Consider the following 17,068-nt stretch of genomic DNA (forward strand, 5'->3'; position numbering starts at 1 on the left):
CAAGCCGAGACACCGGTACTAGTCGCATCTCTTAATGACCGTCTCTTCGCAGACAGCCCAAATAGAGAGAAATTCGGCTTAGACTAACATTTGCAGTTGGACAATCCAGCAAAACTCAAAACATTTCTTAGTGGACTGTTGGTGACCTCCAAGGGAAGCTAATTTTTTCAGGTATTTATTTCTTTAATCTACGAGCAAAATAGGGAAATATCGAAGTGTCTGAAAACTCGACCCGAGCTTGACCCGATTTAAACCAGGAAGTCGAAGACAAGCTTACATAAAAAGACAGGACGGCATCGCGCATTGTTAGCCTGCTTTTCGTATTCATAAATTAAAGCCTTTATAGATATCGCCAAGTGAATGAATTAGAAATTATTTTACCACACTTTACAACAACCAAGGAGAATTCGTGCCCTCGCTGTTTCCAAGACGAAATAAACCTTGAATGATACTGCCCTATACACTGTATTGCCAATTAGTGGTGTTTTTTGCTAAAGCCAGAAGCATTTTCAAAAAGTATGGAAAACACAGATGCCCTAGAGATTATTTTGCTGTCAAAATCCACAGAAGCACTGAAAAACCTTTTTCCTTAAAGCGCTTTTTCGAAGAAGAGAACCAGACGATATTACCTAGAAATTTCTGTAGAAAGACTAATTAAATAATTCATATATTTTCATATTAGAAAGCTGGGCATACCTAAGTCGAAAATATCCCTGAAATGTTCGGATTCGAAAATAGTTTCGGGAGAAGAGGCAGAAAAGCCTTATGTTTCCGTACCTCTAAATATCGAAAATGTTTATAGGGCGTTCCCGGTACAACGTGATCGACCATCTGCAAAGGTCCGATTACATAAGACCTCGGCGCCAAATACCACCTGAGCGTTACCCACCCACCCCCGCTTTGATCTCTTTGATAAAAAGAAAAGCAATTTAAGGAAGCCATGTTAATGGTTTACGGAATCAGAGTGAAGAAAATATTAATAGCTTTCAGGAAAAGACTAATCACCTTTTTTGCCTACCATTAATGAACCCTTTGCGTAAGAAAGCAGTGCTACTTTTCAAGACAATGCCGAATTGAACTCTTTCAAGTTTTAAACTCAAGAAACAGAACTATTAAATAAGCTAAAATGAGTTTCAGTGCGACTCACGGAGACGGATGAAATTCAGGGTACATAACCCTGCTTTTAAAGTTCACTTAACCAAGACCAAAATGATTTAGGAACCATTAAATTTTGATCGACTTTTTGATTTACTCCCAGTTGTAATGACAGAGATACTTTTAATCGTTACAGACTCTTGAGTTATGGGCTGTCTCCAGTCAAAAATGCATGCAAGACTCACGTTCTGTTTTCATAATCCGAATCAGTTTGATTAAAAAATGAACCGATTTCCCTTCAAAATATTTTTTGGCTGCTGATGACCACCCGAAGTTGTTTATGCAGTTAAGATCAGAAGAAAGGTCGATCAGTTTCAAATATGATTAATCACGGCTGATTTTCTTTGATGCCCTGATTTCAATTCCATTAGCCGAAAACGAGACTAAAACTTTAGTTTTGAATTTTAAAGGTTTTAGGTCTTATTGAAGAATTGTTTTAAATGGAATAAAATTCGATCAGTGGTAATGACAATGGTAATGTCTGGGATTAGAGGACAACAGTGTGTGACGTCTATTTTATTAAAAGCAAGCTCAGCCGTCAGTATACAAAGGCTCTCTCGGGCTGCCGCTATGGGTTTATAAGTTCATAATTTTTCATTGTAAGGGTGATATAAAATTCATGCGAGACTGGCTTTATAATAGCTGATTTTGTTCTCCATTAGCAGAGATTTATTAAAAAGCGACTAAAAGCTTTTACCCTTCGTCAGCGAATGCTTCGAAATATCTGTTAGAATCCGGCTGGCCATAGAGTCGTTCAAAGACGATATTATTTCTAGTCACATCGCAAAACAGCGCTGTCTCCTCGCGGGCAGGCAGGTGTGAGAGACTGAAAAGCCCAGATCAAAGCCAAAAGCACTGGTTCTTTAGCTGGTTTAAAAGACTTAAAATCGTCTGTCACTTCATTGGGCCATCATTTGCCGCGAGACAGTGCTGAGCATTACGGGTTTGTGTTTTAACGTACAATTCAATTAAGCCGAAGTGACCACTACACGTCAAGGACTTGCACAATCACTAAATGATCGAATGTCTGCTTCGATGATTTGTCTGATCTCTAGCTTTGCTTCTAGGTTTAGAGATTTGGAGTTAGAAGACAAGGAACATACTAGATTTTTGTATTTTAGGTTCAACCATTTAGTTTTTGAAAACCTTGACAGGCAGTCACCATAGCCATACAAATTTGTATATGGCCTTTAACCTAACGTGTTCTGTGTTTACATAAAAAAACCGTATAGTCAATTGTCACTAGGTTACTAGTAAAGCAAATTGGAGCCAATAAGCCCGATTTGGAAAAAATCGAGAGCCAACAAACACACACAAAATGAAAGCACTGCTCCAAAAAGAACTTTCTTCATTTGAATGATTACCGGACTAAAGCTTGTGTACTTCTTCTTTTTAGTCGGGCGTGTCAAGTGCCTCGTTCTCCACTAAGACATAATTTCTGCAGATTTCCTTTTAAATCTCGTCGAATATTCATTAGGTCCAAAACTGTCTCCGAACATTCGTTTGGAGTCTTTGCACTATTATTCTTTGAGAGTTTCTCGTTGAGATTTCAAAATGTTTAGTCAAGAAAAAGGGGTTTGATATTATAAACTTAGAGAGATTGCAATTTTCGTTGAGTAGCTTCTTTGGCGTTTACGTGTGGAGAAACTCATGTAGCTTCTTAAACAGCCTCACAAAAAATTGAAATAACCGACATGAAATGACATGACATGAAAGTTTCTTAAAACTGATTTTGGTCCCTAGATAGGGTTAATTAACAATTCTGGACTTTAAAAATGTATCTCCCAAGAAATTTCTTGAAATTTGACTGTCTATTTAATATTTCTCTTAGATCTTAAGGTATTCATCTAACTTGTGATTAAACTTTGGGCAAAGATGAACATCTCAAACTTCAACCAATCTGTCGAAACGTCGTCCTCTCCACAAACCACAAGTCAGCCACCACAAGGTCTTACAACCTTCACACAAGTAACTTACTCAGTTCTGGCTTCCATAGCCCTTGTTGGCAATACATTGGTGATTTTGGTCTTCATTCAAGACAGGAAACTTCTAAGGAAATCCTACAACATTTTGATCCTTTCTCTGGCCGTAGCTGATGTGCTGACCGCCATAAGCTTGATCACAAACCCAGCTTTTGTTCTTGGTGACGCGTTCCCCTATCCGACTAATCCAATTTTGGGTGACATTTTCTGCCGAGTGATCTGGAGCCGAACATTTCTCTTCCAGCTTGTAGTATTCTCAGGTTACATCTGCTTGGCTTTGGTGACGGAACGATGGTATGCGGTGATGAGACCACTCAAATATAGCGAAACTTTCAACAAGAAGCGAACTCTCATTTACGTATTCACGGTTTGGCTATGGTCACTGGTTCTCTGTTGTTCCACCTTTTTCGAAGTACAATACGTTTCGTCTTCACCATCTATGCCGTGCAAATGGGTGATGGTCTGGAAGCAACAACGTGCGTTGGTTGGAAGCATTCAAGTCTTCTTCAAAATGGTGCTTCCCAGCTTTACAATGCTTGTTTTGTTCATTCACATGACGTACAAGGCTGGCCAATCCACAGTTGTCTCAGCACAAAGCAGGACAAAACTGCGCGGGAAAATGACACGAATGATCGGTGCCGCTTGTTTGTTGCAGATTATCTGTTTTGCGCCAAATCAGACCAACTATGCGTTAGCATTGGCGGGAATAACGCGTCTTGATTCCAGATTGCACCACACTCTCTCTCTTCTGGTTTTCGTCAACAGCTGCCTGAATCCATTTATTTATGGGTTGAGTAACAAGAATTACCGTCATGGCTACCAAAAGATCTTCGTGTTTCTTTTCTGTTGCGGGAAATTTTGCAGAGGCAGTAATGAAATAGCGCCGAGTTCGTATGAAAATGGATCTACTGCTCACAAAGACGGGCAAGAAAATTTTGAAATCACCAACGTTGTCTTTTCTGAGAGAGACTATGATCAACCTAAACCTGCCTAGATGTAGAAAAAACAAGTTTATGTACAGTGTGGCTCAGCCCAGGGTAGGGGTACCTGTAAGTAGGTAGTGTTGGTGTGACGGTACTCAAGTAGTTCAAAACACGAGGAGACTGCTCAAGCAAAAGTGGTTTAATTTTTGACTAATAGACCTTTTTACCGATACGGCGACCATATTGAATTAATTCGATTTAAGGTGGCTCTATATAGTTTTTCAAGGTCAATACCTCCCAAGTTTGAGCGTAAGCTACGTCGCCATAAGCAAAGATTTGGAAAAAACTGACACCACAGTTGTATTAGATAAAGATGAAAATTTGTTATGATCAGGGTTGCAATGACATCGGAGTTGTCATAGCAACGAAATGACGCCATTACCTATTTTACTTGCAACAGTATTTCTCGGCACTGGGAACTGTTCTTCCAAAATCGTTTACTGGAGCTTTTTCCCACAATAGCCGCCTCGATGTTCGTGAAGTTTAAGCGAAATCTGTAAGAGCGTTATCGAGATATTTTGGGAAGAAGTTTTTATGGTTAGAAATACGGTAAAAAATGGACAACCTTGATGTTGGACTGTTATCTGTACTAAACGAAGCGCTTTTGACATGCAATTTCACCTCATAGTAGTTTCAATCTTTTTAAAAACGTGTGTGAAAGATCATGGAGATACCTCCAGCCGATTGCTAGAAAGAAGGATTTGATTAATATGTATCAAGGCGCTCTTTTTAGCAGTAATGTAAACATTTCGGTCTACTTTAACAAATTAGCGAATAATTTTTAAACCGCTCGATAAATTTTTTAGAAAATTTAAGAATCTTGAAACTAACCGTCCTTTTATATGACCTCTTAGTTTCAAGATTACTGATATACTGTAAGGCAGTAAAATAAGGGCTTGAATTCGATAATATTTTGTCAAGAGTTTTGTGTTTACAAGTGATAGCCTCTCATTATTCAGGGGTATTGTCTCCAAAATTCATATTTTCGTGCACAACAATAGCTATCATTTTTGCATATGTCAAATGCATTGTTAGTTACTGCTGTTCACGTGAAAATGAAACCTTGAGACAATACCCCTGAATAATCAGAGACTCTCAATTGTAAAGACAAAATTTCCGACAAAATATTAGCGAATTGTAGCCCTTATTTTACTGCCTTACAATATATCAATAATCTTGAAACTAAGAGGTCATATAAAAGGACAGTTTATCTCAAGAGTCTTAAATTTTCTAAAAATGTATTTGTTGCAAGTAAAATAGGTAATGGCGTCATTTTGTTGCCACGACAACTCCGATGTCATTGCAACCCTGATCATAACAAAGTTTCATCTTTATCTAATACAACTGTGGTGTTAATTTTTCCAAATCTTTGTTTATGGCGACGTAGTTTACGCTCAAACGTGAGAGGTATTCACTCAAAAATACTGTATCGAGCCACCTTAAGGAGTACTATAGGATGCCCAGGGTGCAGGAGCACATTTCGTTTGTATTTTCGAGCGCTTTTTGGGACATTTTTTCTTAAACTTTTCTTAGAATAAGATTGTAATGGGAAAAAAGATCCTTGTGCCGTGTTTGGATGTAATAATGATCGCCTTTTTCCCGAGAAATTATACAGTGAAAGACCATATTTCTAATACTAAACTAAAAAAAAGGCGATCATTATTACATCCAAACAAGGCACAAGGATCTTTTTCCCATTACAATCTTATTCTAAGAAAACTTTAAGAAAAAATGACCCGAAAAGCGCCCGAAAATACAAACGAAATGTGTTCATGCCCCCTGGGCATCCTATAATACTCCTTAAATCGAATTACTTCAATATGGCCGCCGTATCGATAAAAAGGTCTATTAGGTTCCCTTCGATTGTCCTTGTTCAGGATCTGTATATATTAATACATTCTACATCATTCCGCTGTAGGATTTATCTAAATCATTGCGCGATAAGATTTATAAAAATTATGGCACCAAAGGTCAACTTTGTTGATATCAGAATATATAATATTTATCGTAGAAGAAAATCTAGAAGATGATTTGACAGAGGAAGATTATTGTAATATGTGCGTAGGTAAGCTGTTCACATTTTTCAGAGAAATTTAGGAGTTTCTTTCTCCTTTCCGTGGGTAAGAAGATATACCAAAGAGTTTTTCCCTGCCCTATAATGGGGCAGGTTGCTGTCGATATCCAGATTGTATGCAATTATATCACATAAGGATATGACGCACACAACTCTTAAAATAAACTATGACATCATTGATCTAAAAATAACGGGAAAACCTGTCAATAAAACCAGCTAAAAATAGCTTGTGAATCATATCTTCTAATAAGATTTCCTGGCATTTTCTTCATGAGATAACAGAGAAAAGGCTATGACTACATTGGCGTTAATGTATTCCCCACAAGATAATGAGATTCTCTCGCAAAAGGCGGAGTAAAACATCTCTGATATACAAATTGTTTTATCATTGATACAAGGAGACAAAAGGACAAACACGTTACGTATATTAATAACGTTATCTCAGAGAGTCGTTTGAACCCAGAGATCGTTTTGTATTATCAGTGTATGGAATGTGATAGTCCGGATGAGCATAGTCCCGAAAGTGACTGACGTTTCGACAACTCAGTTGTGCGGTAGTCCTCTTAAGAGTCAAATTGAAGGACCAGATTAGACTCATTTTGACTTTGAAGTGGATGACCCGCACAGGTTATCAAAAAGTCGGTCACACTTAACAAAAGCCCTGCATTCCTTCAGTACTGCACTCACTCGGAGGATCATATTCCACTTACTTATGATGAAGCTATTTCCTTTTTGTGAAGTTACAAATGACAAAAACTGATTCTAAAAGAAGTACTCCTGTAACCAACTGTACTTGTGAATGGAAGATACGAATAAACATCGGAAGAGGGGGGAAAGACTCCTTCATGGCGGAGACAGGGATGCTTGTCTTAACATATACTGGTCTTGTTTAAGGTTCTCAGGACGGAAAACTGATATTTTCAAGTGCACAGATATCCGGCTTTAAGTTTATACAATTATGTGAGTGCTACGGGCGCTGTGATTGGTCGTTGCCCATGATCTATTAGAGTACAAATAAATGGATGTCGTCAGGGGAAACTTGTTTTCTTTGTTTTGTTCAACATGGCGCGCGGTTTTGAAAATGTTTGTGAAATTATTTCGGATCGAAGCAAGTGAAAGCCTCGAAAAAAGCTTAGCAGGAGCTATTTACAAAGGAAAAAATTGAGAACCAGAGACAAAAAGAGCTCTTGACTACTTGAGAAGGCCTAAACTAGTCATCCTTTCAAAACTGTGTTTTTCCATCAAAATGGAAAACTGCCGAGGTTACACCCATCCTAAAGGAGGGCGACCATGAACAGGCAAACAACAATAGACCCATCTCACTTCTACCAGTTTTATCGAAGGTTTGCGAAAGGGTAGTACATAATCAACTCACCTCGTATCTGCAATCAAATGACACCCTATCAAAGAGTCAAAGCGGTAACAAGAGATGGCACTCTTGTGAAACATCTGTCATTGAAACAACAGACACAATTCTTAACGCCATCGATAAAAAGAAGTTAACGGCAGTTGTACTATTAGATATGAGCAAAGCCTTTGATAGTGTCAATCATGACACGTTAATTTTAAAATTGCAAGATGTCGGAATTTCCAGTGACACTCTCCAATGGTTTCGTAGTTACCTAAGCAACAGGTCACAAGTAGTACGAATCTATTCAACGCTATCTGAGCCTTTGTCTGTGACCAGTGGCGTTCCTCAAGGAAGCATCTTGGGCCCACTTCTTTTTAGCATATATACGAACGATCTTCCATTGATCCCACAGAAATGCATCACCCAGAGTTATGTAGATGATACGAAACTCATTACTTCCTTCGAGCTTAAAGCCAACCTGGATGCAATTGCTGATTTGGAAGACGACCTGTTTAAAATAGGGGAATGGTGTTCCAACAATCAATTGTTACTAAACCCTGGCAAAACCAAGTTGATGATATTTGGCAGCAGGCAGATGCGTGCAAAATTCCAATTTCGTTACCTTTCCTTTATGGGTAAGGACATTGTCCCTACAGACACCGCCAAAGACCTTGGTGTGACTTTGGATTCTAATTTAACTTACGATGAACATATAATTAAAACCGCTTCCTCGTGCATGTCCCGCCTTGGCCAGATAAACCGTGTCAAGCATGTCTTCGACAAACGTACACTTTTGATGATTATTGATTCCTTAGTTTTTAGCAGGTTATTTTATTGCTCCAATGTTTGGTCAAATACCTCAAAATGTAATGTCAACAAGTTACAGGCAGTGCAGAACTTCGCATGCCGCATTGTTAGCGGCGCGCGTAAATTTGACCATGTTACACCAATTCGCAAGGAGCTAAATTGGCTTTCAGTTCCCAGTCAGCTTTATTACCGGAACGCTACAATGGCTTTTAAATGTATGACCGGTCAAGCCCCTGAATACCTTACATCAAAATTCATAAAGCGAGCAGAGGTTAGCCGACGTTGCACCAGAAATTCACAGCTTTTACAAATTCCCTTTTTTAGAACAGCTGCCGGCCAGAGAACATTTTTCTATAGAACTGTGAACTTATGGAACTCCTTAGACAATTCCTTTAAACTGTGTAACTCGATTGATGTTTTTAAAACTCGTTTACGTACTAAATTACTTGAAGAATTGTAATTTTGTATATATTTTAAAACATTTCTTAATTGTAAATAGGATCATGTATTGTCTTTGAAAAGCCCCTTGGGAAAGTCAATAAAGTATGTATGTATGTATGTATGTATGTATGTATGTATGTATGTATGTATGTATGTATGTATGTATGTATGTATCGCTACTAGAGAATCGCTGTTTTGCAAAATGTTTGCACCATAATTCTGCTATGAGCAAGAAAAGACGTTGAAAAACGTTTCGAAGAAACTGTATACAAATACGATAAAGAAAAGAGAAGAAGCAGAGACCAAGAATAGCGTTTGGAACTTAAAAAGTGTCTTAACTACTAGCACATGCAATCCTCGACAGTCGAGGGGTACCAGGCAAGTATGTGTATCGGTCTATTTTCTTTTCTGATCATTGTATGAAACAAATAGATTCCAAGTTACCATGGGTCTGTTCAGTTATATTTCACAGAGGACCTCAAAATGTGGTAAAAACATCGGTGACACAGTCGCCTGCTGCTCGTGTGCCACTTCTTTGTTATTACAACATTTTGACGTCATCTGTGATCTATTACTGAACAGACCCACGGTAACATGGAATCTATTTGTTAAGTATATTACACGCCGGATTTGTGTTGTGTCGTTTTTATTCTTACATGTGTAAAATGTGTATCCGAAATTAAAACTCGTCAAAAATCTTATTTTTTTGTTTCGCTTCAAAACGCACAAATTTGCATTTAAAATGTCCGCCAACTAGCATCTCCGTCTCTTTTACAGTGGTCAGTCATCCTGAGGGATGATGATAAAGGAAAAATGTTTGTTAAATGGAAAGTAAGAGATAATTGATTCACTTCATTGCCTTCATGTTGAAATTTATTGCGTGATTTCCAAGTCTTTACATGTAACACTCCCTAAAGTCTCCATAACAAGGGTCCATTTATAAACACTATGAACTAAAATCAACTAACTTTTAATCTAAAAAATAGAAACAAGTGAAATGAAACAACGTTTAAATTATTTTCTGGTAGTACATGTACTATATGAAAATTTCTTCTTTAATTGAACATTTCATACTGCCTAGTTTCTCCAAGCTCTAGATCACTATTCATCCTCTCTTTATCTACTTGCATGTACACAGCGGTGATATATACAGGGTCTTATAGTATAGTCAATATTGATGATAGCAAGTGTTTTGGAGGGTTTTCCATTTACATGGACAAATCAGCTTCCTTTTTTCAGTTCACAGGGTTTTGCAGGGTCAAATGAGTTCCCCTTTCTATTTAAATGGTTTCTAAGGCCTTACACATGTACAACGCTCTATTTTGATTTTTAGGTTTTTCACTGGGTCAAATTCAGTTTACTTTTCATTTTCACTTTATAGGGTATTTACTGGGTCAAATTAGTGTCCCTTTTTCTCTGATTTAAGGAGTGTCTACAGGCCAAGCCATTCCCCCTTTTCAATTTAAAAGATTTTTACAGGGTCAATTATCTTATTCCTTATTTTAGATTTACCGGGTTTTTACAAAGTCTAGGTAGTCTCTCCTCTGTAATGTACGTGTGGTATTTACACTGTTCGGACAATATTTACATGATATTTACATGACCTTGGCCGACAAGGTTTAAACTTTTACAGGATCTTCTCTTGCACTTACGAAGTTTGGAGAGCAATCATAGGCTGTCTCGACTGTCCCTCGAGCAACAAGCTTCCACATCCGGATCTCTCTAAGTCCCCAAACTTCCTGAGTGTGCACTTCTCAAAATCATTAATAATTCATTAAAAATACAAAGGAAATTAATGTTTAATGAGTGTTTGGAAATCAGATGAAAAACTGCTTATTTTTTCATCTTTAATTTCTCCTTCTAAAATCATTTTGTTTGAGAAGTAAGATCAAACATTCGACACAGTGTTTCATTACTAGATGAAAAACCTCGAAGTTCGACGAAATAATCCGCTGCGCTTCTTAGTGTTTTATCTGGTGATGAAAAACTGCGTGTCGTGCTTGATATATAACATACACAACTCGAGACACTCATACTAAGCATGAACCAATTCTTGGCTTGGAATAAACTAATTCCTTTTAATAACTAGCAATTACTGAAAACTGTCAATCGACATGTTGGCCTCCCTTGGCAGGTGATTCTGATGGAGCAGGACCAACTCTTCGTCCCCTCAGAGCAACATTGGCGCCTTCCCCGAGACGTTTTGGACACATGGAGAACAAAGCCATCTTGTAGCGCTTGCGGTAATTAGCGTTGCTTAGTCCATAAATAAGTGGGTTAGTAAAAATAGTTGTGAATGCGAGGATTGCTGTGAAATGGTGGAGTGTAGAATCTATTTTTGCTTTTCCTGCAATTGCGAAGATAAGAAAAATTTGGTTTGGAGAATAACATATGAGTAAAATACAAGTCATAATGCCGATCATTCTTGTCATCTTTCCTCGTAGTTTAGCTTTGCTCTCTGCGGACGCAACTGGAGAGTTGTTTGTCTTTACAATCATATGTATGTACAGTCCAATCATGGAAAGGCATGGAAAGAACATCTTCATGATAATAATGAACACAGAGAGGGATGTGCGGAAAATAGAGCCTGATGAAATAAATTTGAATGTGCAGATTTCATTGGATGATGAACTTGGTTCATAGACCGCATCAAATATACCCGTTCCCGTGAGACCAAATGACCAGATCCAGCAAAAGAAGATGTAGCCAATAACTCTCTTTCCCTTGAAGGCGACGTTATATTTAGCAGGCTTTACGACAGCAACCCAACGCTCTATTGTCAACAGCAATGTGATGTAGACAGAAAAAAAAACGTGTTGAAAGACAAACACTCGGCTCCAAATCGCTCGACAGTAGATCTCACCCAGAACTGGATTGGTTGGTCGAGCAATGAGGTCACCAAGACCAAAGCCGGGGCTTGTGATTACTAGGATGGAAGTCAGCATATCTGCTATGGCAAGGCAAAGAATGAAAACGTTGTAGGACTTTTTCAGTAGCTTTTTGTCATGGAAAAACAATAGAATGGTCATCGTGTTTCCAAGGATTCCAAGGATAGCGAGAATGGAGTTGGTAAGCTGGGTTTTGGAGGGTGAGGTTTCCATTGCCTGGGTTTTTCAGTAGAGTTTAGAATTTACTTTGTCGTGGAGCGAACTGTTCTTAGAAGAAATCGTACTTTTCAAGTCCTTGAAGTGATGTTACGCTCTTCAGCAATGAATCAATGACCAGCTGCTGATGATTTTGTTATTCTGACTTTTGCTGAATGAAGATCCAACATCTAAAATGATAGGGAAAATAAACTTCAAATGTCAAAACAGCATTTTTTAATTATCAAATACTTCTCCATTGTTTGATTTATGATTGCGAAATATATTTACTGTATGCTGCAGATGTCTTTGACTGACGTCTCACCACTAATTGAAACTTGAAGAAACCGTAATAAAAAAAGCTGATATTGTTTTTTGAATGTGTGCGTGGCTGAGTGCATACTACGATTAATGTATTTCTAAACAATATTCGGCTTTTAACTGAAACGAAAGTGGGGTAACTGAGTACATCATCAAAATACTTTTCCTGATCCTAGATCGGAAGAAACGTTTTTTAAAACTTAAAATAAATTCTAGTAGTCAGCAAAATTAGTAAAATTAGTTCTAGTTCTAGTTATTAAAATTACTAGAACAAACACAATTTTTTTAATTTCCTGCATGACACATTAAGAAAACTTTATATTTTATTTAAACTGTTTGTCAATATCACTCACTTAGAAGATTTCAAATTTCACAAATTTTAACTGAGCGTGGAAGATTCAACACGTGAAAGTCGACCACCGCGGTTATGCATGCAATTTAAGCAACTGGGAAAGGAAAGCCCCCAAAACAAATTCAGACTTGACCAGGACTCACGAGATCGAACTCATGCAGCTCACTTACTACTAAGTAACGAGCCAGTCAGAAACTGTTCATTTAATGAGTTCGTTATACAGTGCCTCGGAAGACACGAAAGACAATATTTGAAATTTAAACTGCGGGAGATATTCAACACGTAAAGGATTATCGCAATCACGTACTTAACTTACACTTGGATTCAAACCCATGACCCTTATCGCGGTGCAAAGCTCTAACCAGCTTGTCCATCAAGCCACCTGGAATCTCTCTCAAGCCTGAGGTTTTTGGGGCTTTCACGTAGTTTTTTTATATAGCTGGAAAGTAGGTTACCTGCCCCTCTTTCCCGAACAATGTTGAATCTCGTGCAGGATAGGTGCAAAGTAGTGTTTTTAAGGCTCATTATTGCTGGGGAGAATTGTGGGGGATCAAGGGATGAACCCAAAGCCGATTAAAGATTGTTTTTTTTAGTGATAGAGCCATATGCAAAAGAGTTGTAACAAGTAGCCTAAAAATTTCGACCTCCATTGTAGAAAAGAAGATCGACATAGCATATAATGCTCACTTTGTCCATCATCATCATCATGCCGACACATCCGCGGAAGTAGAGGTTGCAATAAGCGCCAGTGCTTCTGGCTAAACCTCTACGGGGCAAATTTTCCGTTTAGTAGCCTTAATCAGGTGCATTCAAGGAAAATATTGCTGCTTTGCGGAATTGTGCGGAATCACAGTTTGACACAAATCGTTTCTGTTTACACCCTTAATTCTGATAACATTCATCTCATCTTCTAGCCTCCCCTTCAGAAGTTCTTTTGGATCGTCACGCAATCCTGCCCAACGAACTCGTGACGAACCCTTAAGAGCGTCTGCGTGGGAAACTACTCATCTTCAGAATTTTTTCCGCAGAGCTTCTGACGTTAATCGGCTTTGGTCGATAAGAGTATAGATTATGGCAATCTTGTCTTAGGTCAAGGCTAAACGCTGACCTTTTCATGGGACGAACCGAACTTAGTGAATTAAGTTCATGAAAATAGGTCGACGTCTGGCTCAGTTAAAGTTCGTCTGAATGAGTTTATATCGTCCAATACGTTCTATCCGTCTGCTTCGGAGGGATAGAACGTTTAAAGATCATCTCAGGGACAAACTTTGATCTTCACATCCCCCACCAGACGACGAACTAACCTAATAAATTAAGCATTTGTATGATAATGAATGTTTAGCTTTTTTCGGGAGGAAATTTATTAAAATTGCTTTTTGGTCTGATTCAGTTGTTAGGTTCGAGGTGCCCCAAGTTCGACGTCTAACGCAACAGACGATCTTATCTTAATTTTGGTCACCCAAATTAGAGTTTGGTTCTTCTCATGAAAAGTTCCACGTTTGGCCTAGGCCTTACTGTTAATTGTTCTGTTTGGCTAGCGCTAAGTTCTACAAGGAGTGTCAGTTTTGGGTGAAAATTGGAAAGCGTTCATAAGCGTCAAAATTATTTCTTATTCCACCTCTACTTTCCTAGCAAATGTTTCTAGCATAGACCCCTTTTACGCTGACAAAAACTCCGCGGTTTCTGATTTCTGTCAGTCGTGAGAAACATTGCTTGCTACTTTGTTTGGCTAGAACTCATTGGCATATTGAAGTTTGAGACATGGCATTTTTTTATTATTACTTTGTCAGGGATTGTGATGCAGTTTGCGGGGAGGATCAGACATTCATGCGATATAGGCAGCCAATCAAAATCAAGAAGCCATATTGCAAAGTTCGCGCCGTTTTTCTTTGATCGCCTATCAAAAAATCACGCTGGCATTTTCAAAGCCCAAATCATGGCTGAAAACACAGAAAACAATAAACAACTTGTAAATTTGTAATCGTCTCAGCTAAAGGAAAAATATCGACAAAAGTTAGAGAAGCGTCCGATGTAAATAACACTAGTCATAACTTCATAGTCGGCGACGAAGTACATGTACGTTTTGCGGCTTCAGGTCAAACGCTTTCAGTTCAACCAATAGGCTCTTTGCATGACTTGATAACGTGATCAACTTTTGGTTAACACCAAAACAGTTCAATTTTGTTAGCACAAGCTGAAAGAGCATATTAAAATTAAGTAAACTAAATGTCACTTGCGGCGTACCTCAAGCATCTATCCTAGGTCCACTTCTCTTCTTGCTTTATATAAATGACATCCAATATTGTTCGAGCAAACTTCAATTTTTCCTTCTTGCTGACGACACTAACACCCTTTACGCTTATAAAGATTTAAAGACACTGGAACTTACAGTCAATCCATAACTAGCTAACTTCAAATAAGCTTTCTCTGAATATTAAAAAATCAAACTACGTAATTTTTCGTCCATACAAAAAAAAACCTGAACTATATATGATCCCCAGGTTAACTTTTTTGACAATGAAAGCAATAAAAGGGTTACTCTTGAACGTAAAAACTTTTAAAATATCTTTGACTGTTAATCGATGAAAATCTATCATGGAAGACCCATATTCACTCTGTTGCAAACAAAACAAGTAAAAACAATCGGGTTAATTGCGGGATTAAGGCATATTGCTCCCACTTGCACTCTCCTAAATAATTATCAGTCACTAATTGCACCTTATCTAACTTACGGTCTTATCTCTTGGGCCAACGCGTGTAAAACTTTCCGTGACCAAATTCTTGAATGAATGAATGAATGAATGAATGAATGAATGAATGAATGAATGAATGATTGAATGAATGAATGAATGAATGAATGAATGAATGAATGAATGAATGAATGAGTGAATGAATGAATGAATGAATGAAGAGTCGTGTATGAGAGGACAACAGACGCACCCTCGTACAATACATTTTAACATGTAAAAAGTAAGTTCGGACGTCAGCATACAAAGACGCTACTGCCAGCCGCCCTCTGTCCATTTATGAGCCTACTATACCCACCCAACCCATGATGTGAATGATGTGATGTGTGAAGGTTGACCACAACACCGAGGTCTACTTCCCCTACTCTTTTCAAACTGTGATGTGGGTTCTTTTAGGTCAGCACAAGAACCAGATAAGTGTAAGTGCTGTGAGACGGGGCCCACGGTTTTTCGTCCTTATCCGAGAAGACTATAAAGTCTAACCGTTTGCAGATGTCATTACAAAAGCAGCGCTTTCTTCTTGGTTATTTAAAGACCCTGAGTGTTGGTCCGCCGGGGGGGTTCGAACCAGTGACCTTCCGCTCAGCTGCAGACCGGCAGTCTCCCAACTGAGCCAACTAGGCAGGCGGTTTTTGTCCTTCTAAAATGCGCACTGCGTTTATTATGTTTTGCTGAAACAAACGACCTACGCATGCCCAATACCTTTTTTGTCAATGCAAAAATTCTACCTTTACAGGCTCTATATTATGAATCCGTTCGTAGCCTTATGTATGATGTAAATAGAAACACTGCTCCGGAAAATATTGAACTCTTCTCTCGAATTTCTAGTGTTCATACTTACAATACTTCAACCTTTGAACATTTTTATACTAAAGAATCTCGACTCACGCTGGGAAAAAAAGTGGTAAAAATCGGCCAAAAGATTGAGTGGGGGCGTGATAGGCACAAAACATTTTTGGAGTTCTTGGGGCTATAACTTTCTTTCCTTTAAGGGCATGACACTGAAATTAATACAGGCAACAATACTTCACTCCAGGAAAATTTTGGAATAGGCGTTTTGTTGGTAGAGAGTCACGTGACCCTCTAGTGGCCAATTAAAAAATCAAAATTCCCAAAGACTTCTCCTCCAAGAGAATTAAACCTGAAAGTGTGATACTTTGCACAAATATAGTGCAAATAAAATTAAAGAACTTGTCCGATTTGGAATCTCAAATTTCATTTTTGTGACGTCACAACTGATGACGTCACAAAATGGACTTTTTGGTCATGCGCAGTACTAACCCAAAAAATGTAGAATTTGAAAGAAAAACTTAAGACAAATAGAAAGTGAAAGTCTCAACTCATTATCTTCTATAGTTTAAGAGATATTTGTGACATTCCACGCATATTTTTAAACAAACTTTGGACACATTTTGTGGCCGATTTTTAGCACTTTTTTTCCCAGCGTGACTCAAAGTCAAACGAAATGCTTTTTTGCGTGTTGGGGTCAAAATTTGGAACGGGATACCCCAAATTCTAAAGAAAAAAACGGAAGAAACTTTCAAAAAATCATTAAAAGCAACGCTACTCGATATCCTGCAAAACGAAGACTTCTAGATTGATGTAGATACGATTATAGTGAAAATGAGAAATTAATTCTCTTGTCCTTTATTTCATTTCATTTTATTTTTATAATTCACTCCAATATTTTCCTTGTATTTAATTAAGTAGAATAGTGTTTATTTATTGTAAAATATATACTTACATAACGTGTAATTTCTTTGTATTTATCC

The 17,068-nt window shown here is 38.0% G+C and overlaps 2 protein-coding genes across 2 annotated transcripts; one reads left to right on the plus strand and one right to left on the minus strand.

The window, feature by feature from the left end:
- Window positions 1-3,030: 3,030 nt before the first annotated feature.
- On the plus strand, window positions 3,031-4,131 carry LOC140930515 (QRFP-like peptide receptor). The gene has a single exon (XM_073380236.1). It carries the CDS (start codon window positions 3,031-3,033, stop codon window positions 4,129-4,131), a length of 1,101 nt encoding a protein of 366 aa, XP_073236337.1.
- Window positions 4,132-10,852: 6,721 nt separating this feature from the next.
- Window positions 10,853-11,935, minus strand: LOC140938937 (mu-type opioid receptor-like). The gene has a single exon (XM_073388471.1). It carries the CDS (start codon window positions 11,892-11,894, stop codon window positions 10,899-10,901), a length of 996 nt encoding a protein of 331 aa, XP_073244572.1. The 5' UTR covers window positions 11,895-11,935; the 3' UTR covers window positions 10,853-10,898.
- Window positions 11,936-17,068: the final 5,133 nt, after the last annotated feature.

The sequence above is a fragment of the Porites lutea genome, chromosome 1 (assembly GCF_958299795.1).
Source record: "Porites lutea chromosome 1, jaPorLute2.1, whole genome shotgun sequence".
NCBI classification, from domain to species: Eukaryota; Metazoa; Cnidaria; class Anthozoa; order Scleractinia; family Poritidae; genus Porites; species Porites lutea.